The following is a 23,294-nucleotide window of genomic DNA, read 5'->3' as shown; positions in this document are numbered from 1 at the left end:
GGACCAGGCCTTGCAAATGTGAGGCAGCTCCTATCTGTCTATAGAGGGCCTCATCTGCTTGGTCTTCCTGGTTGAGTGGCCTGTATTAGACCCCCACTATAACATCACCTGTCCCTGCCCTACCTTTAATCCTGACCCATGAGCTCTCAGTCGGCTCCTCATCCATCCCCAGGCAGAGCTCCATGAACTCCAGCTGGTCCTTGACATAGAGGGTGACGCCCCCTCCTGTTCTCCTCTGCCTGTCCTTCCTGAAGGGTCTATATCTATCCATTTCAACACTCTAGTCATAGGAGCCATCCCACCATGTCTCTGTGACGCCAATAAGATCATAGCTTTGCAGGCGTGTGCACATGTCTAACTGCTCTTGTTTGTTCCCCATATATAGGTATATGTATCTATACATATACACATATATGTATATTTGATGAGACAAAGGATCTTGTTAGGAATTTTCTGAACACCGACCTAAAAGCTACTGTTGCACAGCTGTTGAATAAACAGCTGGGGTTGGTCTCAGCCGTTATTCTGAACAGGTTACTATGAATGTGCATATATGCAGGGGTGTGAGTGGTGTGTATGTGAGACAGAAACAGAGAGAGAGGAAACTGTGAAGGAGGGAAGCGTATGTACTCTAGGAATAGCTATCTATTAATGCAAAATGTATTCTAAAAAAATAGTGGCTTAATTCATAATGACATAAAAGTAAATATTTTTCTCCATGGCATAATCTTCTGTCAAGGGAAGTGAAATTTGCACTTACCCTTATGTCACATATATTGATATACAGAAGGAGAAAATCTATTCAAGAGTTTTAAATGCTCCTATTATGTATGTCTGATTGAATCCTTACATTTTCAAGTTTGGAGAATAGAAGAATGCCTATATCTTCTCAAGGAAATAATTTCAGCAGTGCAAATTTTGGCATCAAGTATGATTAGTCACTTTTAACTAATCTTTAGAGGTTTTTTTTTTATATTATATACAATATGTTTTAGGCATATTTTCAAGATGCCGTCTTAAAATTATTTATCACCTTTCACAAGTACCATCTGTTCATGGATACTAATCAAACTAAAATCAGGATGATAGTACTGCTTTTGAGATACATACCCAGATAAAGATGAAGTTGTGGATCTCCAGGAAAGCCTCAAAGATGCAATAGGATTTTCCATTTCTCAGCTTTGATTGTAAAAGGCCAATCACAAGAATGCAAACTACAGTGAATGGCTGTTTGTATATCATGTTTGGATCATTTCACTCTCTCTGTGTTTAACCCGTGTATCATCTTTCTGTACAATTCCATCTTGTGCCCAGAAAGTACAGGAAATAAAAAAATTGGAAATTCATTGCAAGCTGTGCCAGTTAAACTGCCTCTGCTTTGTAACTGCTGCCTGAACAATCTATAAAAGTGAAATTGAGTATCATACACCTAGAATAGAGCTGACCTAGCTATTATCAATAACCAAGGCTCTGGAGGTTGTATGAAATTGATTTGGTAAGGCAAAGTGATAGGAACCCCATAGGGAAATGATAACCCATGTACCAACAAAGAACACCTAGGACTGTACTACAGAAAAACATAGGCCAAGCGTGTGTAGCCCAAACATGAGCATAAAATTAGATTACCAGGAAGACACTTCAGCTCCTATGTGTAGGATTTCATCTGAGTTTTTTTTCCCCCATCTCTACTGGATTTTTGTCTAACAAACGTTTCATGTAAATCTGTTAATCCATGCATAGAAAAGGAACTGGAAACAAGGACTCCACCTCTTGTGGCAGTCACTTTCTCTGTTGTGTCCAATTGGTATTATACTAGGAAGCATCTCTACCAAGCCAGTGGAGAGAACCTCCTACTTGCCCAACTCCCTTCACGCTTACAGCCTAGTAACATCTTGTTGATGTGTTTGTTTGCATGTTATCAGGTTGCACAACACACTCAATCCAGGCTCTCTTCTTTGAAGAAGTATTCTAGACAGTTAGCTAGGAAAGGGAGGAGAACCACATTCCTCTCCTAATAATTACTAACAGAAATAAGGCAGCTGTGATAAAGATCTTTGAAGCTGCTCAACTATATCGATTTATGCTGCATGTGGGCAGGGCAAACATAATGCATGGTGAATGTATCTGCTGTTTTACCTGTTTGGGGTTTGGTTTGTTGGGGTTTTTTTTGGTTTTTTTTTTTTTTTTTTTTTTATTCCACCAGAATTCAAGTCAGAAATAGCATAGAGTACTTCTTGGTGCTTGCAGAACCGAAACTCAAGGCACTGGTAAACTTCAAAGATAAGTAATGAGAGATCTAGAAAATTTTAGGAGCTTCTTCTAGTGTTTTTTGGACTTCTATTTCAAATCTGGCTTTCTTACAACAAGTTATATAAAGGAAATAGTAAGGGTTAAGTCCTCTTCTTGCTTGCAGAAATAGCATCGTTGTTGCTCCTAACAGAGTGACAAGTGACAATGCTGTATCTTTATATTCGACACTACCATTGTTTAGGATGAATTATTGCTGGCTAGTCACAAAAATGTAAAGAACTGTAGCGACAACCAGAGAAAAGTTACCCCTCAAGAATAGCAAACCTGCTCGCATAATGATGCCCATACATAAGACCGGTAATACTGCTTCTCAAGTTAATTCCTAGGAAGAATTTCTTTACTGAAAGGGTCATCAGGCATTGGAACGCGTTGCCCAGGGCGGTGGTGGAGTCCCCATCCCTGGAAGTATTTAATGGTTGTGTAGATATAGTGCTTAGGTACATGGTTTAGTGGTGGGCTTGTCAGTGTTAGGTTAATGATTGGACTGGATGATCTTACAGTTCTTTTCCACTCCAGGAGATTCTGTGATTCTGTAAATATGTAGCTCACTGTAGTACCTGTAGCCCTGGTACCTGAGTTCTCACTGTGGTCAGAAAGCAGGTGCACACAACAGCTCATAAGTGTTTTGATTAACCCATTAGTAAAGATGAAAGACACCAGATAACAGCGGTTACAACACTCCTTACTTTTTGGGTGAACTGATGTTAACAGCTCCTGGGCTTTCACAAACATGTACATACTATCACAATAAACTGGAATTTCTGTCCATGCTGTATTTTAGATTCATTCAACATATATCTTTGCAACAACCTCAAGATAATAGAAATACCATTTTTCATCTCTGAGTGTTCCAGGAGTCAAAAAAGAAAGAAAAGAATTCCATTTCATAGGATAGAGGAAAATACTTCAAATGCTAAGTGTAGGTATCGTCATTTTAACTCCCCTTCATGCAACAAAAATACTGTTCTAAGAGGTATCACTGGTTAAGTAAAAAGTAAGAAGGTGGATGCAAAGAGACCTCAGTGAATTGGCTGAAATAAACAGCAAAATTGGACTTGTGTAAGACTCTCGCAACCTGCCATATCAGATATGCTGTTTTAGGCATGAGTAACAGTTGCATTTACATATGTCCACGAATTAAGCAACATGAAGATGAAAGAAAATGAAGTCTAATGAATAAACTATGCCCTTTTAAAAGATGTATATTTTGATTTAAGTAGCTATCCAGTTTATTTTTTTATATACACATGCAAATGTATAAAGAACCATTGTACAAGACGCCTAGTTGCTAATACGTACATGTGCATGTGTATGTTGGTGTGTACATGTAGTGTTCATTTCAGGAAGGTGTGTGAGGAATGAGCTGTATCTGTGTACTATTGATAGGTTTTCCTGTTTCTTAAAATCATGTTCTGATGGGCATTGAAAATAGAGTCTGTAGCATGTTTTCTAGAATTTCAGTTATGAAAATTCCAGCTGTGCTTACAGGTATGCAAATCAGAGAAAGATCCTGTAGTGATCTGTCAATTACATAGCACACCTTTGCATTTCTTGCCTTGAGCTAATGACTAGAATCAAATTACTTGGAAAAGAGGCCAGGCTGCAGTTTAGAAAACAAATTAAGACTGCTGTCCTTTTTTCTCTGAATCACTCATTGGCTGTTTTTAATCCTTATGATGGATTTTACGATTTACCAGTCATCTGTAGGCTACTTTAATACAATATATTGATATTATCACAAAACTCTAGTTCTGACTGTGACCCCTTTTCTTAAACATTTTGTTCAGGGCCTTTTCTGTGTATGGCTTCATCAGTATCTGATATTCCATAGTCCCATACAGTATAACAGAACTAATTTTCTGTCTGTCTGCTACAAAGGAATCTAAAGGCCATATACTTTGTTAAAATATAGTTATAATGTTGCAATTTTATAATACTTCTCCTTCAGGGAACAGAAATAACATCACATAGAGTTTACAAAGAATTTGCTTCTCAGGCAAAAAGAAAGGCTTCTAATTAAACTAGTAAATTACAGAAATCCAGAAAAGTCTCTTTAGTGGAAAAAAGCTTTGTGTCAAATACTGGCATCTTTGTTTTAGGCTATGTTTGAGCAGTTTTCTAGAAAATCTTGTAATTTTTTTTCTGGATCCTTAATGAAAAGAGGTACAAGACAACATGATTTGTATAATTTCATTCTGCTAACACGAACAGGATGAGCTTTGAACTTTGCTTGTTTCCTGATCCAATTTACTGTACCAGATTTTAAGTAGAGCTGCCAGTGCCAGCGTTGGTGTGCGTGTAAATAGTTGCGATATTTTAGAAGGGTCTGATAAGATGAATTTCTAACTTTCTTCAAGTTGCAAACTAGTAAGTTTAAGATGGGGGACTCAAACCAACTTCCAGCTTACAAACAAAACAGAGAAAAGAGAAAAATGCCTACTATCAGATAAGATGCATGATGTCAAAGAATCATAGCTCTAGTAACTATTATTTTCCTACTAGTACAGGTTGGGGTGTTTTTCCCAGAACAAATGTTTATCAATCTTATTTAATAATTTATCCAATAGAACAACAGGGGTTTAGTAGACTGTTTATAAAACTAATTTTAAAGATATTTTTATTAATATGACAAGTTATTTAGCTGGTCAGTTACAGAAAGAAAGGTCTACCAGAAGACTGATCCTATAAGGTGCCTTCCATTATTTCTGTCTACTTTCCCTCTTAGGTTCCAAAATGTGTGTTGATGCACAGGTAACTTTTTCATTTAGCTCTATGCAAAGAAAGCTTTGGAGGGAAGACACACTTAAAGAGTCTGAAAAATAACACAGGGACCTCTTTCAAATCTCATGTCCACTAAGGAATGTGGTTAGGTTGTTTATTCATGAGGGGGGATATGGAAAAGAAATAATGTAATGTAAAACAAATTATGTGATAGAGGCTCTTCAGGGTATCCCTGCTGAGCAGCCACACACCTTATAGCTCAGCCTGGAGCAGGACAAAATATGTTTTATGGGTTGACCATACCCCATGTGTCTTGCTTGTTCCTGCGGTCAAGCAGGAGAGAGAGATCTGAGATTTTTTTTCCCTAAGGCCCATGGGGGGACACCATGGAGGGGCAGAAGACAGACCAAACCTCTCACTATTTTTCACAGATGGTGCAAATAACACATCATGGTGTCATTGGCATATCCTGAATTTTCACCAGCTCTGCTAAATGCCATATAAAATTTTTCTGCAGGCCACTGCTGTCATCTGTGGAACACTTTATATCATAAAGGGAAGAAAGACTCCAACAGAAATAATTCTTTAACTTGGTATTTTTAAATTTTTTAAAAACCCAATTCTGGCACAAACTCAGTTTAAATAGATACATTACTTCAAAGAGATTGACTCTTACAACATCAAAACTGGGTATTTTAAGTCAGAATGGGCTTAATCAACATAAGGCTCAAGCCATATCTATTTCAAGTGATGATCACTTTAAAAGTATGTAAACTCCCACTGCCACTGAAAAGGATCATAAAGTTCCAGTTCTAATGTAACAATAATGTGCTGAGTTTTGGACTCTGCCAAAATATGTGCTTTGTCGAGGAAACTGCAATTTATTTCCAAAGCCAAAGGAATTCTTGTGTAGAAAAAATTACAGGAAACACCTTGTCAAAATTGAGACACTTCATGGAGATGTGCAGTTTCTAGAAACTTCTAAAGAGAATTACAAGTCATATATTTAAACATTGGTGAACTATTTTCTCAATAATACAAATTAATGAATTTTAATATTTTAGTAATATAAACATATTTGACAATATTTAAATAACACAAATCCATGCTTCCGGTTTGAGGAATACATTCTCCTTAACAAAACCCGAAATATTAACCTTTTAATTATTTGTTTAGAAAAGTCTCATATTCAGGAAATTCTTTTTCCTATTATCTCTAATCACAGGATTTTGGAGAGTGTTCCTGTCAGAGTGGGATTGGACCCGGAGTAATGATGAAATCTCAATATCAGTATGGTCATTCTCGTTTATTGAATATTTTCGCAGAGTATATATAGGCTTACAGCAAAAGCATGCATAGGCAACAACATTATAATTGGTTCAGCTCCCTTGTTCACGCGCAATGTCCCGCAACTAGATTGGCTAAGGCCCTCGGTCCACACGCCTCTTGTTTTACTCTTCTCCCGGCTTATCTTGTCCCAAATTCCATTCTGCTTAGCACTTTTCTTCCTCCCTTTTTGGGCAGCCAAGGGGGGGCCAAGGACGTTGCACATAGGCCTCCGAGCTTTGTTCAAACCCTGGGTTGCTCATAGGAATTAAGTTCTGCCCTTTTTCATTCAGGAATGTCTCCACATGTTCCAATGCATCTTTTCATTGGGAGCACAGACAGTGATTAATAGTTAAGAAATTGCCCGAAGTGCAAGAGGCTGTGCCATTCTTTACCAAATCATATTGGAATCTTAAAGATGCTTTTATAATCAACAAATATTTTTCAACTTATAGAATCAACAAGCAGTTGCAAATGATCAGTAAGAAATTCCAAAATTCTCAGGAATTCCTTAGCATCCTCATTATGTGCTTGTACTAACCAGAAACAGCCTTCAAGCTTCATATTCACGTATAAAATTTGAGCATACCTGTGCTTAAGCAGGTCTGTTCTCTTAGTATCATGACAGTCTGGTTTGTGAGTTAAACCTCTTCAAGTGATTACATTATTGTCTGAGCCTTGGCCTTGTTTTTCTGCTGTCTTAGAGAAACAGTGGTGATTTCCAAAGAAAGTACAGCAAGTACAGTACATGTATTTTGCAGGCAATCGTCTTTCAAAATAGGAGGGAAATTACAGAATTTTTCATTACAAGGAGCTCATCCAAGTAAAGCATATTCCCGGCTTCTTCATGGTTCCATAACAGGGCGATAATCCACTCCTTCATGCTTCTACTATTTTATACCTCTGGTGACTTCAGTTTAATTAATTTGGATCTAAACTAGAAAGCCCAGGCTACCCCAGCGTCTTTTACGTGTATCTAGTGCTGACACAACAGTTTACATGGTGCAAAATCCTAGCTGGCAGCTCTCGAAATTTGGGGTTGCTCCAGATTAAGACCATAGAGTGTCCTGCAGGACAGGCAGACATTACAGCTACACATATGGCTTCCTCAGTGCTTAAAGGCAAAAAAGTATTGGATAAAATGAGAATCAAAGAAATCAAATATGTAATGTAGAGTATCAGGAAGGAAAAGACTGACTTGATGGCACCAATATGGGCCTCTAAGCTGGGATCCCGGAAGCCAGTTGCATTATTTTTCATCTGCCTGGTGTGTATCCACAGAGACCTAATCAGCAGGATGCTCGAAACAACAAACACTATTAAAGGCAAAGCTATACCAGCGTTACAAAGAAGAACCAATAAAAACAAACTAGCTTTCATCGTGACTTTCCTTTCTGAAGAGTTTGTCGTTGTTAAGGGAGCAGTGAAGTTGTCGTGTACGTTGTAGATATCCCAGGCGAAAGGAAGAGAGGTTGCAAAGGATAAAAGAGATGATGTTATCAGCATCCAGGGCATGAGACTGGAAATCCTTTTCTTCAGCCAGATGAACAAAGCCTGAGTAAAACTAGCAACCTTGATACAATAGAAGACACTAAGCCAGGTAGCAAACCAGAGGCTGCAGTAGTTCAGAAACATAAAAACTGTCTTGAAGATCACAAACAAATTTTCTTCATAAAAGGAGGTTTCACAAAACAGACTTAGGAACAAATCCAGCATCAGCCAGGACTGCAAAAAGAATCTGGATAAACTCAGAAAGATCATTATCATATCATACGAGGACAGTATTTTGCTCCTGATGCAGTTAGTTGAACTGACAGCCAAGATAGTTCCATTTCCTAGAACTCCTGCCATGGATTCAATTATAGCAATTGTTAGAAAAAGGAAAGATAAAGTGGACATAGTAACTCAAGAACTCACAATTTTTACTCAGTTTTTCATGGGCTCCTGGAAGCCTTAAATTTCCAGAGCAATGCCAATCCTAACTAGCTGTTTTCAGCATATGCTCACCTACTTATCTCAGAGGAAGAAGTATGATAATAAGTAATTTAATATTTATGTTATTTTACATTTTATTGATTATTAATAGTTCAGCTGCTTTCTCTAAGCATGCAAATTGGATAAAGATTCAATTACGGTCCTTTCAATTCAGAGAAAAGATTTGCATTTAAAGGGCTCAGATGCATTTTAAAAAATGTATTGTCATCCTGTTTTCACACAACCCTTTGAATTTATGTATGTAAAGGTGGAGAACAGCTTCAAACATGTGTATTCTCTCTCATGCTAGGATTAGGCCCCATACCCCTCTCTGGGAGGACAGAAAGATAATTTCAACAGCAGAAAATACACAATGAACTACATTTGGTACCAAAACGCTTACAGTGTCTTAAAACTGTTTGATGAGCCTGATCTGATTTCCACATCTGGCCATCATGCAGTTAACATTCTTCCCCTTCCCTCATTCCTGTAACTGTTTTGCAACCATTCTCACTGTGGGTCCTAAGTCTGCAGAAAAAAAACATTCACAGCTTGGCTACTATATGCATGATTTTTCCTAACAAAACAAAGGATACAGACCTTGGTTCGACTCCACTTATGGACTTGTAATGGAATACTTGGTCTTATCTAAGGAGACCATCCCATCCATCAGGGAACCAGATGCTTTAGTACACTTGCTTTACAGTCTTTTTTTTTTTTTTTTTTTTTCCCCAGAATCTGTGGGGTTTTGTTTATGTATTGACCAGTCAGAAGTGATAGCCCCTAAGCATTAAAGTTCTGCAGCCAGCAGCCTAACTACACCTTTAAGGACCAAACACACTGAAGCCAACTGAAATGAAAGGTATGGTTTACACTGATTGGCAGCTCATTCCTACCAGCTATTTGATGAAGCGAGCACACAATTTGCTCTTGCTGATTAACATGTCATGGTGTGGATCTGATCTAGTGCCTCATTTCTTTGCTTTGACTGCTGTCAGCCCGCTTATTGTCCCTGTTTTTATTCACCCACCATGCTATTCACCACCAGAGCATAGTGGTCTGGAGGATAGGTTGCTCACCCCGGTCAGAAGAGAATCTGGCCAAGCCTTCCAACTTTCAGTTAAATGACCCAACTGCTATATAGTAGAGCAGAAAGATACAGGAACGCTGCCTCATTTCCTGTGATGAAAAGCCATTATAACTTCAGAAATGATTTGAAGGTGATATTACCAAGAAGAACAGGAATCTCTCTCTACCTTGAAAATGTGTTTCAAGGTGAATAATAGTCTGAATGGGAAAGGATGTACATCTGTTTCACTCTATTGAAAGAGACTCAGGCATTTTCTTTCCTTTTCTTCTTTTGTGTCTGTTCAATAATCATTGGGAAACCAGGTACTTTCCTTAGCACTAGCAGAGGAAGAGGTGACAGACCAGACACACTGACATCCTAACACTATGAAATACAGACATGTCTGTGGTTATACAGCAGCTGAACTGTTTTTACAACTACAGTTTTGAATGCCGGCGTCTGATGTCCCACTTTACATGCCTATATGTGTATTTTGTATCTGATGCCTAAACCTCTCCCTGAATTGCACAGTTATCACTTCTGAGTTCATGAGAAACACTTACCATGGCCTCCTATAATGTCCTTATTGTGTAACCGCACACAAAACCAGAAACTAAAAAAGGATTAAAGATGAAATAAACAGTATTTTAAAAGTAATTTTTATTTTATTTTATTAATGGTACAAACCCTGTTTTTGTTCTCACTAAAAAAAATACTAATAGTTATTTTAGTGAGAGCAATGTGATTGGATATGCTTCATTGTTTTTTAAAATCTTGGTTTAACACTTCTTGATACACTGATTCAAACTTCTATGTTCAATTTATTTTGACACTTGGTCTTAATGGCTGTCATAGCTGAAAAAGATATCTCACAAAGACACATAAATCCAAATGGAAGAATTATATTGTTGGCTGCACTTACTAAATCATGATACTCATTTGTCAATCCCATCCACCACTTATGCAAAGGTTTCTGTTGAAATTCAGCTAGCAAATTTCCATCTTCCCTGATGTTAATCAGTTCTTGCAAACTAATCAGTGGTCTTGCATGTTTAACAAATGAGTTCAAAGCCCACTGAAAACTCTCCCTTAGGAAGATATTAAAACAGGTTAGAAAGCTCTGTTTTCAAATTTTGTAAACGTACATGTATGAGAGTTTTTTGTAGGTGACACAGTTACATCATTTTCAGCAAGAAAATCACAAAAATCTCCACAGCACAATTTTCTTTTGAAAAGCAGTTACTTTCTCACCCACTGTTAGAATGTCACTTTCCTTGAAGGGATACAGTGAGTGTGTTTATTTTGTTGAAAATAACTGCTAGGTAACTTACTACTGACAGATACTTGTCATCACAAAAAAGGTCAGCAAGTTCAGAACACTTGTCTTTTTGTAAAAGAAAAATGTGTAACTGGTCTTTAAATTCAACAACTCCTTTAAGCCCATCACCACGAGATAACCAGCAAATGTCTGTGTGATACTGTGCTTGGTTTGTGTGGCAAAGTTTTGGTAGTGGGAGGGGCTGCGTGGGTGGCTTCTGTGAGACGAGACCAAGTGCTGCTCCCCAGAGGCAGTTCCAGTCGCCTCCACAATGTACCCACCACAGGCCAAGCCTGAGCCAACCAGTGATGCTGGTGGCACCTCTGGGATAACATGTTTAAGAAAGGGTTAAAACCACTGCACAGCAGCTGTGAGAGAGAGGAGTGAGGAAATGTGAAAAAGCTCTGCAGACAACAAGGTCAGTGGAGAAGGAGGGGAGGAGGTGCTCCAGGCACTGAAGCAGAGTGCAGAACTCCCTGCAGCCCCTGGAGAAGACCATGGTCACACAGGGTGTCCCCCAACAGCCCATGGGAGACCACATTGGAGGAGATATCCACCCTGCAGCCCATGCCACAGCAGGTGGATGTGCCCTGAAGGAAGCCGCAGCCTGTGGAGATCCCACACTGGAACAGGCTCCTGGCAGGAGCTGCAGCCAGTGGAGAGGAGCCCACACTGGAGCACGTTTTCGGGCAGGACCTGTGGCCTGTGGGGAACCCATGCTGAAGCAGTCTATTCCTGGTGCATTGCACCCTGCCGAGAGGACCCATGCTGGAGCAGTTCATGAAGGGCTGTAATCTGTGAGAGGGACCCCACATCTGAGCAAGGGAACAGCGTGAGCAGGAAGCAGTGGCTGAGACAAAGTGCTATGACCTGACTGCAATCACCATTCCCCAACCCCCTGCGCTGCTTGGGTGGGAGGAGGTAGAAGAGTCATGAATGAAGAGGAGGGGGTGGGGGGAAAAAGTTTTTGGTTTTGTTCTTGGTTTCTTTGTTTTCTTCTGTTATTGATTGGCAATAAATTAATTTTCCCAATTTGAGTCTGTTTTACCCATGAAGGTAATTGCTAAGCGATCTCCCTGTTCCAACCCATGAGCTTTTTCATCATGTTTTCTCCTCCTGTCCTGCTGAGGAGGAGGAGTATAGAGTGGTTTGGTGGGCACCTGACCGCCAGCCAAGGTCAACCCACCACAGGTACAAAAGATTTCCATGGTCACTCCCCATCTCATTATGAAGTATTGTAAAGATTCTACTGTTTCAAGGTCTAGTTTTTATGAAATTAACCACATCAATGACACCTTGTAGCACTTTGTGCATGTCTGGCTCCCATTTCTTTGCTGCAATAGCTTGCCTATGAACAATGCAGTGAATGAATTTTAAGTGTGGTGCTAGCTGCGTAATCTTACCATGCAATCCTTTTCTTAGACAAAGCAGCTGCTTCACCGGTCCTCACACTTGCACAGTTTTTCTGTAAAACATTTTTATTAAAGAAGTATTTTGCTGTTGAGAATATAGCTTCTCTGGTAGATCTTTCCTTTAGTGGCTCACAGAAAGTAGTTCTCCATGTATTTCGCTATCAGAACAGGATCTAGCAAATATAAGCTGGGACATGTTAGAAACACCTGTACTTTCATCCAGCTGCACAGCAAGTCTCTCACATTGTGTAGTTTGTACTGATACTTGTTTCTTCAAACCTCCAGCAGCAATGTTTTCTATGCATCCTCCAACAGTGTTTGCTGATGAAGGAATGCATTTAACTGTATTGCTTTCTGCATGTTATTGCAGCCATTTTTACCATGGCAGAAAGAACAAGTGTTTCCTCAGTGATATGTGGCTTTTTGTCTTTTTTCTGTGAAGCAAGAAACCTCAAAGGAAGCTTCTAAACATTTATCATTAATTTCAGTGAAATTTTGTAAAGTATTGGATTGGATATCACATAGTTTGAAACATGGCTGAAAAAATTGTAGAGGTTTGTCTTCATGTTCTGGATGCTTATCTTTTAAAGGTCTTGCTAACTCTGATGGCTTCATAGTGTCATTAGCTAACTTTTCAAGGCACATTATACAGGATGAGGTACTTTCTGTGTTGATCCAGCGGTGTGCTGAGGTATTCTGACTGTATGTGCTCATGTGTGTTTCTGTATGTGCTTGAGGAGTATGGGCTCAGTCTCACTACCGGCTCAACCTCAGGACAACAGAGCCACAACATCCATGCATCATCAGGATAATGGATCCATCAACCCATAGCAGTGCAATCCTTAGATTATAGAATCTAATTAAGAAGAATAGTAAGTATAGAGAGTGTTTTAAACAAGTATCACAAATACCATCTATGCTGGCAATGTTTCAACGGGATAGATTAGTTCTACATTTAACGAAATTATGTAACAATGTACTAACATCTGTTAGTAGTTATTAACATGCTACAGTACTGTCCTAATGTACAATGTGCAATTAGAGAATTGGACACAGATCATATCAGCAAATTGCTTACAAAAATTATTAAGATCTTAATAATTAAAAATTATTTAAATCTTAATTTAGTTTTGGTAGACTACTAGTATATTACAATTCATCCCATATGTAACAAACTACAGGACTTGCAGTTGTTCCATTCAACTTTCTATTGTCCTAGTGACCCATTTCAGGGAATGATCTTTTTTTCCGTGGCCAAGAGACCTGGAGTGACTCACATGCATGTACTCATTGCACATCTCTAAAGCCAGGCCACGTCTACCCTGTCTGGGAACTAATTGACAAGCTGACTGATACTGCTGCCATTCTAGCTGCTGGTTTTGATTCTACTGTTGCTGTATTCTCAATTACGCTCATGCTCAGGAATTATCTAGAGTGTGCTGGACCAATCTTTTTCTCCAGGAAGGAGCAAAGTGAGCTGCTGAAGGGTAGATTTCTTCACACTACAGAAAATGACCTTCCAGTTTCTGGGGTCATACTGTGTTATGCACTTTGGTGGACCAGCAGGAAGTGCGAAATTTTGACATCAAGAAGGTCATCTTCAAGGTTCTATGCAGTGACCTAATGCCAGTCACCAGGTGTCACCATATCACATTCTGGGTGCCAAGATCTGTGAAGACGGTCCTCCATTGCATTGTGTAGCCTTACTATCTCGATGTTGATTAATTGTAATTTAACTGTGAATGCTATGCTTTGATTGCTTTGATTTGATGCAATTTAAAGTCCATAGTGCGGATGAAGATGTAGGTCTCCCAGGTAATCTTCCAGACTGTCTACCCATGAGTCAAAAACACCATCATGGAGACCAGATGAGCGTTAGCTGAACCTGAACTCCCCATCTTCATGGAGACAATTAAGAACGTACATATCCCCATATGCTGTCTATAGAGAGGCTGCTATCAGTACATCGATTTCAAAAGCTAGTCGACATGCGTGAATGCTCAGTCAGCAGGTTCTCCTTTAACAAATCCAGAGGGAGAATTATGGGTGAAGCAGAGATTACAATTGCCATGTGTGTCAAGGAGCAGCAGGAGGAGCTGTTCCATAAGGGAAGGTGAGTCAGGCAGTTAGCACCACCACAAGGCAGGCAGGGACAGTGAGGACACTGTCAGGCATGCAGTCCCACAGCATATGAGCAAGGACAGCAGATAAGCTCTACGATGGTAACTAGGGTCAGCCAGCAGTCCAGTGATTGCCAGACAAGTCCATAGTGATAAGACATGTCCAAGATCAAGCCAGGAACTCAAGTCCGCAGGTCAGGAACACCTTTCGATCAGCATCCAGGTCAGCTAAGCACATGTAAAGGCACAGGCATCGCCGCAGCGTAGCTCAGGTAGAGACCGAGTGTGAGCACACAGCTTAGAAGCAGCTTCTGAAACTAGGAGGGGGGCGAGGGAGGGGCAAGCCCCACTGGGGCTTCTTACAGCAATTTGATTTAAGGTCAGCCAGCTGCACTGTGAAAGTTCCCTCTGAAGCTGGGCAGCCAAAACCCCAGCAGCAGTGGAGAGGTAATGCAGTCAAGGCCCTGAGCATATGCACTGTGGCAGTACCTGGGAACTTTATCAATGAGTCCATCCCAGTACCATCTTTCTTTTACCTGGTGGTAAAATAAATGATATCACTGCTATTCAACACAAGTACATTCCAAAGGTTAGACCAAGAAAACAGTTTGTTTAAAAAGAACTAACTACCACAGTAGATGGGTAGTTAAGTACGTAAAGTAGTTCAGTAAATGTATAGAGAATAAGTATACAGTGTACAGTATTCTGGGCTGTTTTAACAGAAGCATAGTCAGTAAATTAAGGGAAGTGATTCTCTCCATCAGCACTTCTTCAAGAAAGTATCTGGAATACTGCATCCAATATTTAGGTGCAATTTTATTTTTCTAGTGAGTGGAGACTATTAAATCTGCAGGTAACACCAGGCTTGGACTGGCCACAAAGTTTTTGGAAGACAGATTCAGGATTCAAAATCATCTTGACAAACTGGAGGTGCAGACTGAGAAAATATGGACAAATGCTTATAGATGGGAATAAACGTGCATAAATACTGGATGGGGAAGAAGCTGCCAGTCAGCAGAGCTGCAGAGAAGGATCTGGCGAGTAAAGCAACAGTTGAGAAGACAATTGTAAAAAAGACAAATGCCATGCTGGGATATACAAAGAGCAATTTTTATTTGTTGTACAAATTAAGGCATTGTACTGTTCTATGTAGCTCTATTAAGGTTGTGTTGTAGAACTGCAAAAATTTTTAAAAAAATGTAAGAATTGAAGGACCCAGCCTTGTTTAGGTTAGAGAGAAGAAATCTGCAAAAGGGCTTACATATGCAAAAAATAACTTTGAAGATACAGGAATAAACTTTTCTCCATGTCTGTTATGGGGAGGGCAAGGAGTGGCAGGTTTCATAATTATAAAGTCAGATCCTTTCTGCTATTAGAGTGTTAAAACTTAGAAAAAAAAAAGGTAACATACATTCTTATTGCAAATTTTTAGCGGGGTTTGAGCAAGAAGCTGCAGGAATGTCACAGGGAAAGTTGATCCTGCCTTTGCAAAGAGAAGTAAATGAAAGCATAGCTTACTTATTTAACTTCATAGAAGTCTACTAAAAATACATTTGTTTCCATTTCATCAGTCTAGGAGAAAATCCTTCCCTGCCAATTAGGCTGTTCAGTTTGTCTTTTGACTGGAGTCTTTTGTACTTAATAATACATCATAGTCACACAGAAATTATTTAGTAAATTTCAAAATATGCTACGTTGCTGGGCAGATGCAAACAACTTTTTTTTTACAGATGCACTGATAAGTTAGCAGATGACTCAAACCCACATACTGTATCAGGATCAAAGATAGGAGTGGAACTTGAAATCTCCAGAATCCTGAGTTTAGGCCTTAACTACTGAAACAAAGTGCAATAGCTAGAGAAACCGAACAGGATGAAAAGGGTAAGAAGAGAAGGCATAAAATGAAAACTTGGTGGAAATACAGAGCAAGAAAATTGAAAGTTCTGCTCAGGAGAGATGAGGTTGCTTTTAATTTTTGAAAAAATATGTCAGTCCTCTTTGCATTTCACAAGCATTATCTATAATATTGCAAAGTATATGAAGAGCTTTAGTATCAAGTACGATCTAAAACACAAATGGGAACAGCAAATTTGGGGACTGAACAGAAAAGAAGAGTTTTGACGAGGGGTAATGGTTTCAAACCGAAAGAGGGTAGATTTAGATTAAATATTAGAAAGAAAGTCTTTACTCTGAAGCTGGTGAGACACTGGAACAGGTTGCTGAGGGAAGTTGTGGATGCCCTATCCCTTGAAGTGTTCAAGGGCAGGTTGGATGGGACTTTGAGCAACCCGGTGTAGTGGAAAGTGTCCCTGCCCATGGCAGGGGGGTTGGAACTAAACGATCTTCAAGGTGCCTTCCAACCCAAATCATTCTATGATTCTATGATTCAGTGATTCTATGATTGCTATGACTGTTGAAACTTCAATATCTGGTCCAGAGCTCTAACTAACAGTAAACAATATGGACTTACTTCCATCCAAAAAAATATTGAAAATCAGTGTTCTTGCTGTCACCTTCTGAAGCATTGCCAATAGCCATGAAATTCCTATAATTTCTAATTTAACTGTGAACACAATGCTTCCACATAATTTCTTGTTGGGACATTACAGTTAAAATATATATGCTGAGACACAAGTCTGAGTTTTGGTCAAGTGACTCAAGGGATTCTGCATCAGAAGAACTTGATCTACATCTGAAATATAATTGATTCTGTTTGTTAGCCCCATAATTTCTGAAATTCAAGGCCCTTTTCACCCCACACATTAGCACCCATTGTTTAGGTTATATGGCTTAGTTCTATTTTACTATCACCAAGCACGGAACTTAGTCTGACTTTGCCATAAGTAGATATTAGTGAACAACAACACATCTCCATTGGATCTGTAGGGCTAATGCAGTAAAACACAGGACATAGCTTTTGTATTACTAAATTCACCACTTTTGATTGTGTTGAATATGAAAGGGGATTTTTTGTTCTACGGATTTTTCAGAATGACAACTGAATTTTAGAGCAAATATGCTATTAAAGCAGCCTGTAATCAATTGTAAAAGACAAAGTAGGTAGCCAGTACTTCAAAGAACTATGGAAAATGGTTTTCTAGGATGTATTTTGGAAAGTGGTGCACTGTGAGGAAGCAAGAACAAAGTTCGTACACACTCAAATCTAACAGTGTCCTTCTGGCAGTCCACTGGGCTCAGACATGTCATTTCCCTATTTCTTCATTTAGTTTCTCTGTCTATAGCTTGAATCACAGTATTTTTTATTTTTATCTGTGCATTTTCAACTTTCTAAAAATTTTATGGGAGCAGCATCTATTTTGTCCTTAGAGCAGCCACAGGCAGCCTGCTATTGAGGAGGCATGCTAAGTGTGTCTGCTTATTCAGGGATTATGTTTTTATTCTTTCTTGCCCTCCTTCATTTTAAATAAAAGTTTCAGAGACTAGGGCTTGCTTTTCTGAATGGAAAACAATGCCTCATGGGTGTTTTGGATTGGTTTCACAGTTAATGTATGAATGTGTAAAAAGATATACAGCTAAAAAGAATCTTTTTTAATATGCATCTTTACCTTGTTGCATAGAAAAAAAAATAATCAAGTTCTCACTAGTACACTTACTGCAACAAACTGCAAAATCATTAACAATAGCCTGAAGTGATATTATAATTAAGCCTATTTATTCTTAGAGATTGTGCCCAGTGAAGCAATAAAATGAGATATTAAAGTAACATAGGAAATAATACAAGACATTCATGTGGAGCAGGATTATACCCAGGGAAACTGAAACAAATAAGGTGGGTGTTTTGTAGTTTCAGCTTCAATGTCTTCTCCTGCCATTCTTACTTTCAATTTTTTCCCCTTCTCCTGGCTTTCTTGCCTAATCTTCTCTACCCTCCTATCTTCATTCTCAGACTTCCCTCTCTAGCACCTGAAACCAACCCCTTTTCTTTCTGTCATCAAGTCTACCCTTCCTGTCTACTTCCTGATTCACATACCTTGCATCCATTGTATCCACTTGGCTTCCAGGTCTAGTGTGCTCTTCCTTTTGGGTGGATTGGCGAATCTTCAGTTTGAAGGACCCACACAGGTCAGTCTACCCTACCTTTTTCCTCATCATCTTTAACAGATTCAGCCAGGTAACTGAACTACCACACATCAAACTAGTTCGTGGTTACAAGCTTTGGTCTTTGCCGTCTTCCTCCCTTCCCTGAACTTAAAGTCTTTTGGCTGACGTTAGTGGTTAGAAGTATCATCGACTTTTCTGTCTTTTTTCCTGAATGAAGATACTGAACAAGTGGCCCAGAGAAGTTGGAAGAACAAGTTGCACAGGGAAGTTGTAGATGCCCCATCACTGGATGTGCTCAAGGTCAGGCTGGATGGGGCTTTAAGCAATCTGATTAGTGAAAAATGCCCCTGACGATGGCAGGGGGGTTGAACTAGGTGATCTTTAAAAGGGCCCTTCCAACCCAAACCATTCTATGATTCTATGTACTTGATGAACTAAAGGTAGATGAGAGAGCAAGTATTTGATGGAAAAAAAGGTAGTGAAAAGTTGTTCCCATCTACATATATGACTAAGACTCTCTGAGAGCATTTTTGCCTCAGAAGGGATCTCTCTACATCACCCATGGGGCAGTTAGAACAGTGCTAGAGGCCTGACTGGCAGCTGCAATTCTGGGCTGTTTAAAATGAATTTATCCTGCTGTCAGTCCTCCCATCCACAGTGGAAAACATTATGGCTCTCAGGTTATCCTGCCTCCAGTTTTCTGAACTTCTCTGGTGAAACAATGAGCTCTTGCAGTGTTACAGTATTCTGATGTTTTCAAAACAAATTTGTGGTTTTAATGGTTACCAAAACTATTACTAACATTTGGCAAACAGTCTTCCATATAAATGAGCATTTCTGTCATGTTGCTTTAATCCACAAATCACACTGGTCACTGGTAGCACCATCTGTCACCATTTGAGGTAGAAAAGCTTGAGTCAGAAAAGTTAATTTTTAAAACTAAGTACAGTCTCTTTGTAAGTGATAACCTTTCCACATGAGTTTTCAAGATGGCCAGTAAAATTAACATTGCTATATCATGTTTTACTAATGTTCTTTTTTATTTAATTACATAAAGCTGGCATTTTTTTGTGCAGTCTATGATACATACATATTTTTGGAAAGTTGAAGCTGGAATATCAATCTATGAAGCAAAACTTCACCCTACCAAACTGTTGCAGTGGAGTTTACTATTCACACAGTGTAGAAGATCAAAGTCCGCATTCAATTTCACTTCAGGACAGATATTAAGAAAATAATTTTCTGAAATCTGCCTAGATTCCTAACCATCTTGAATGTACAAGAAATGCTTGCAACAACATCTGTCAAATACACATCAATGCTTTTAATAATTCCACATTTCTTTGAATCACAGATCTATTTAAATCCAAGAAGTAGCTAAAAGATAATTGCCATTATACATTTTTATGTGTGATAGCTGGAAGGCACATCCGGCACTGTATTCTTTTCAAAGTGCTGATCAGTGTTACATTTGGAAAAGCTAATGCACTGTATAGAGAAGAGAAAGAGTTTGTCACAGAGAAAAAAGCCAGAGGTCCTCTCACTAATTTGTTAACTCGAGAGCAGAGCTGTCATCTGTGCCTTAAAGATAAGAAGGGAATCAGTTGATAAGGGTTATTTGTGACGTCTCCCCCTCACACACCTCCCAACCCCTCTTCCTGCTTCTGTACTTAGAAAAAGTTTACAGGGAAACTTTTTGTCTTCACTTTATGTAGTTGATAAAGGTGTCTTCAAAGAAACTTATGTGCTAGCAGGAAAAAACAACTGCACGTATACAGCACATATTCTTGTATACGTGAATACTTAATGTATTCAGCTCACAAGATCCCCAAAGCTCTACAGGCTGTGTACTCAATAAAGATGTCAGACTGTACACTGCCATCATGCAATCGCCTCCAAGGCAGACATTTTTTAAGGCTTAAATGCATATACAGACATTACACTGTGGTATCCAACCTGAAGAAGACTTGATATCCAATTGGTAGTGTGGAAAATTTAAGATATGCTTCCCCTGCTTATTGCTGCCAGATGCAAATGTGCTCTGTCCTTACTCTGACAGATGCAAGAAACTCTGCTAGGAAAGGTACAGTCTTTGAATTACTCAGTTTCAGCTAATAACCACAGTCAAACAGATTCTTCTGAAGTATGGGTCATATAATTTTGGATAAAATATTTCTTATGCATGGATAAGAAGAGCACAAGCACAGAGCACAAGCACAGAATAAGCATCTATGTGAAATAAATCCACATTGTCTCCAAAGAAAGACATTAATTTTGGAATAAATGAAAGTTTTAACAACTTGATTCTCTCCCTAACAGTTCAACTTTCCTACTGAATTATTTTGCAGACTCTGTTGCAGCAGAATGCTACTCAGGAGCATACTCTTTCAATGGAAACCAGCAGTAGCATTTGTTTGGTCTAGTATATAATGTTATTATGGTCTATGATGACTTAGGAAAGGGAACATCACCTCCATGCCAGATCTTGCAAGACAGCTTTCTCAGCATCACAGCACCACTGAAATGTGTACTAATTCAAAGATCTATGCTCTTTACCGAGAAAGTGATGTGCATTTCATTTCCTGAAACATCCTATGCTCTCTTGTAATGAGGTTGTCACCTAACTACTTTTTGTTATGTGTCCTGGTTGGTTTACAAGGTCGGGAAAAAATCATCCACATATACACATTCAAAGCATTCTAAATAGTGTGTGTAAGACAATCTGTATGGTGTGGCAATATCAATGCAACATTTTCTCAAATTATGTGGTAAAATTACATTTAATCAAGAGGAGGTAGAGGACCTGTTTAAAATATATTGGCTCATGAAACCATGTTAACTCTAGTCATATCCCAATCAACACATTGACCAAAAGGCTTTTTTGGTCTTCTCAAGTTTTATTTTAAAACTGAATACTTCAGCCAAGGTTTTATTACTTGCTTTAATTTAAATCACATGGTGTTTAAAATGATCACAGCCATTTTATAATCAAAAAGGCAATAAATTCCTTGCCCAAAGAAATTTTAAAGCCTAGATAGTGTTCATTGGAGAAAATAGGAGTAAAATTAACTTCGTTACTTAAAGCTTGGGAGCTGTTAGATGCTATAATTATGAGGATGGAAGAGTTCAGACGCATAGATAAGACAAATAAATAAACTGCATATTGTCATGAACAGATTTGTCCATTCAGTTTACAAAGATATCTCAACTGTAAGATCACTTATAGTTAAACCTAGTCAGGTCCCTACATGCATTTGCATACCATTTCTTTGTCTATACTATCAGTGCAACTACTGAAAACTGTTTGTGAGAGAGTACTAGAACTGCAGCTATTGTGAGAAAAGTTGTAAAGTAGGGAAGAGTGGAAAAGGTTCAAAGGCAATGTGGCAGAAACACATAGAAGACTTAAAGCTATGTTGAAACAAAAGATTATAAGCACTGAATTTTGTTACATAGCCCCATTTCTCAGTTTGCACAAAGATTTGGGATTTGTCTAGCTGGCCATAATGAACAAAATATCTATGTATCTGTTGGACAGTATGGATCACAGTAATGCTCCTTGCAGTGACGCAAGAGCTGTGACTATCAAAAGACTGTCTTGTTACTTCCACTAAGTCAAATCTCAATCATTTATGCAAGAAGTATTTGCAAATTGGATTCTGATGTTAAGCTGAAGGAACGTGACCTATTGCAAGGAAAGGTGGGTCAGCAAGGACCTGTTTTTGCAGTATGCAAGGACCATTTTACAGTATTTAGAGCTGTTTGGTAAATGTAGAAATATACAGCTACCAGTGACCTGACAGGTGGAAAAAAATGGAAGTAAGTAATTGGTTTAAGCTATAGAAGTCTGTTGTCACAGTATAATCAAAGATGTTAAGAAATTGTGCAAGCACTACAGGAATAGGGAAAAAATCATATTGATGAAGGTAGAAAGAAGATTGGGACATTAGGAGAGAGACCAAAGATTTGGGAATCCCTGAACAACTGAACAGATACCTAATTATCTTCAAACCAGTGAACCAAGACATCATATTCCCCTGAGAGACTAGCAAGGTGGGGAGGTAAACAGTTCTGTCCTGGTATTCTGTTTGTTTCAGTCATTTTGGAAGCTGACACCAAACTGGTCCCCACCATCTCTCCCAGCTCCCAGTTGCCACTTGAGAAGGTCTCAACTCCCAACATCCACTGCTCAGTTTTTAACGTCTCAGGGATGTGATCCTGGTTCCCAGTCCTCAAAGCAGAGAAACTTCCCTCCTAAATCTTTCCAATATGCGTCCTTAAGGAAGCAAAGACACACGGGCTGGCCACCCCCTGAGAAGCAATGAACAACTGTAAATAGGATCAGAAATGAATGATTTATTTTATGCCTCATTGCCAAAGAAAAAGAATCAGAAGTGGATTTGTGTTCACCTCTTGAATGGACTTTTGGATGCAGATCACAGAATCACAGAATCTCCTGGAGTAGAAAAGATTGGTAAGATCATCTAGTCCAATCATTAACCTAACAGTGACAAGCCCACCACTAAACTGTGCCCCTAAGTACCATATGTACACAACCCTGAAATACCTCCAGGGATGGGGACTCCACCACTGCCCTGGGTAACGCGTTCCAGTGCCTGATGACCCTTTCAGTAGAGAAATTCTTCCTAATATCCAATCTAAAGAAAGCGAGCACACTGGCATTTCGTTTGCGGGAGGAGCACTAGGATCCATAACCCATGCTATCTTGCAATAGGCAGAGGCCTCTAGGCCCCAGAGCAGCAGGTTGAAACAGGCTAGTAGCAGTGAGAATATCAGACCGAAACAGGCTTGTTGGGCGGGCAGGATAGTAAGGCTGTTGGAGAGAAAAGAAGCAGCAAACATCTGAGAAGAGGCTGGGGGGGACAGAGAATCACATACTTCTGTTCAAGAAGTTTTCAGTGCAGCTCCACGAGACAGAAAGACGCACGGGTCACAGGGAGAGGCAGAAGGGAACAAAAAAT

General features: G+C 39.2%; 1 protein-coding gene across 1 annotated transcript; it reads right to left on the bottom strand.

Moving 5' to 3' along the window:
- Positions 1-7,323: 7,323 nt before the first annotated feature.
- Positions 7,324-8,256, bottom strand: LOC104293262 (taste receptor type 2 member 40-like). Its single transcript, XM_009892755.1, has one exon. The coding sequence runs from the start codon at positions 8,254-8,256 to the stop codon at positions 7,324-7,326; it is 933 nt and encodes a 310-aa protein (XP_009891057.1).
- Between the last annotated feature and the right edge of the window lie 15,038 nt (positions 8,257-23,294).

Source organism: Charadrius vociferus, unplaced genomic scaffold (genome assembly GCF_000708025.1).
Source record: "Charadrius vociferus isolate BGI_N301 unplaced genomic scaffold, ASM70802v2 scaffold301, whole genome shotgun sequence".
NCBI classification, from domain to species: Eukaryota; Metazoa; Chordata; class Aves; order Charadriiformes; family Charadriidae; genus Charadrius; species Charadrius vociferus.
This window is presented reverse-complemented; position numbering and strand designations above follow the sequence as displayed.

What these genes read in the sequence shown, in the direction of transcription:
- LOC104293262 (XM_009892755.1), bottom strand. Translation starts at nt 8,256, where the DNA reads ATGTCCACTTTATCTTTCCTTTTTCTAACAATTGCTATAATTGAATCC.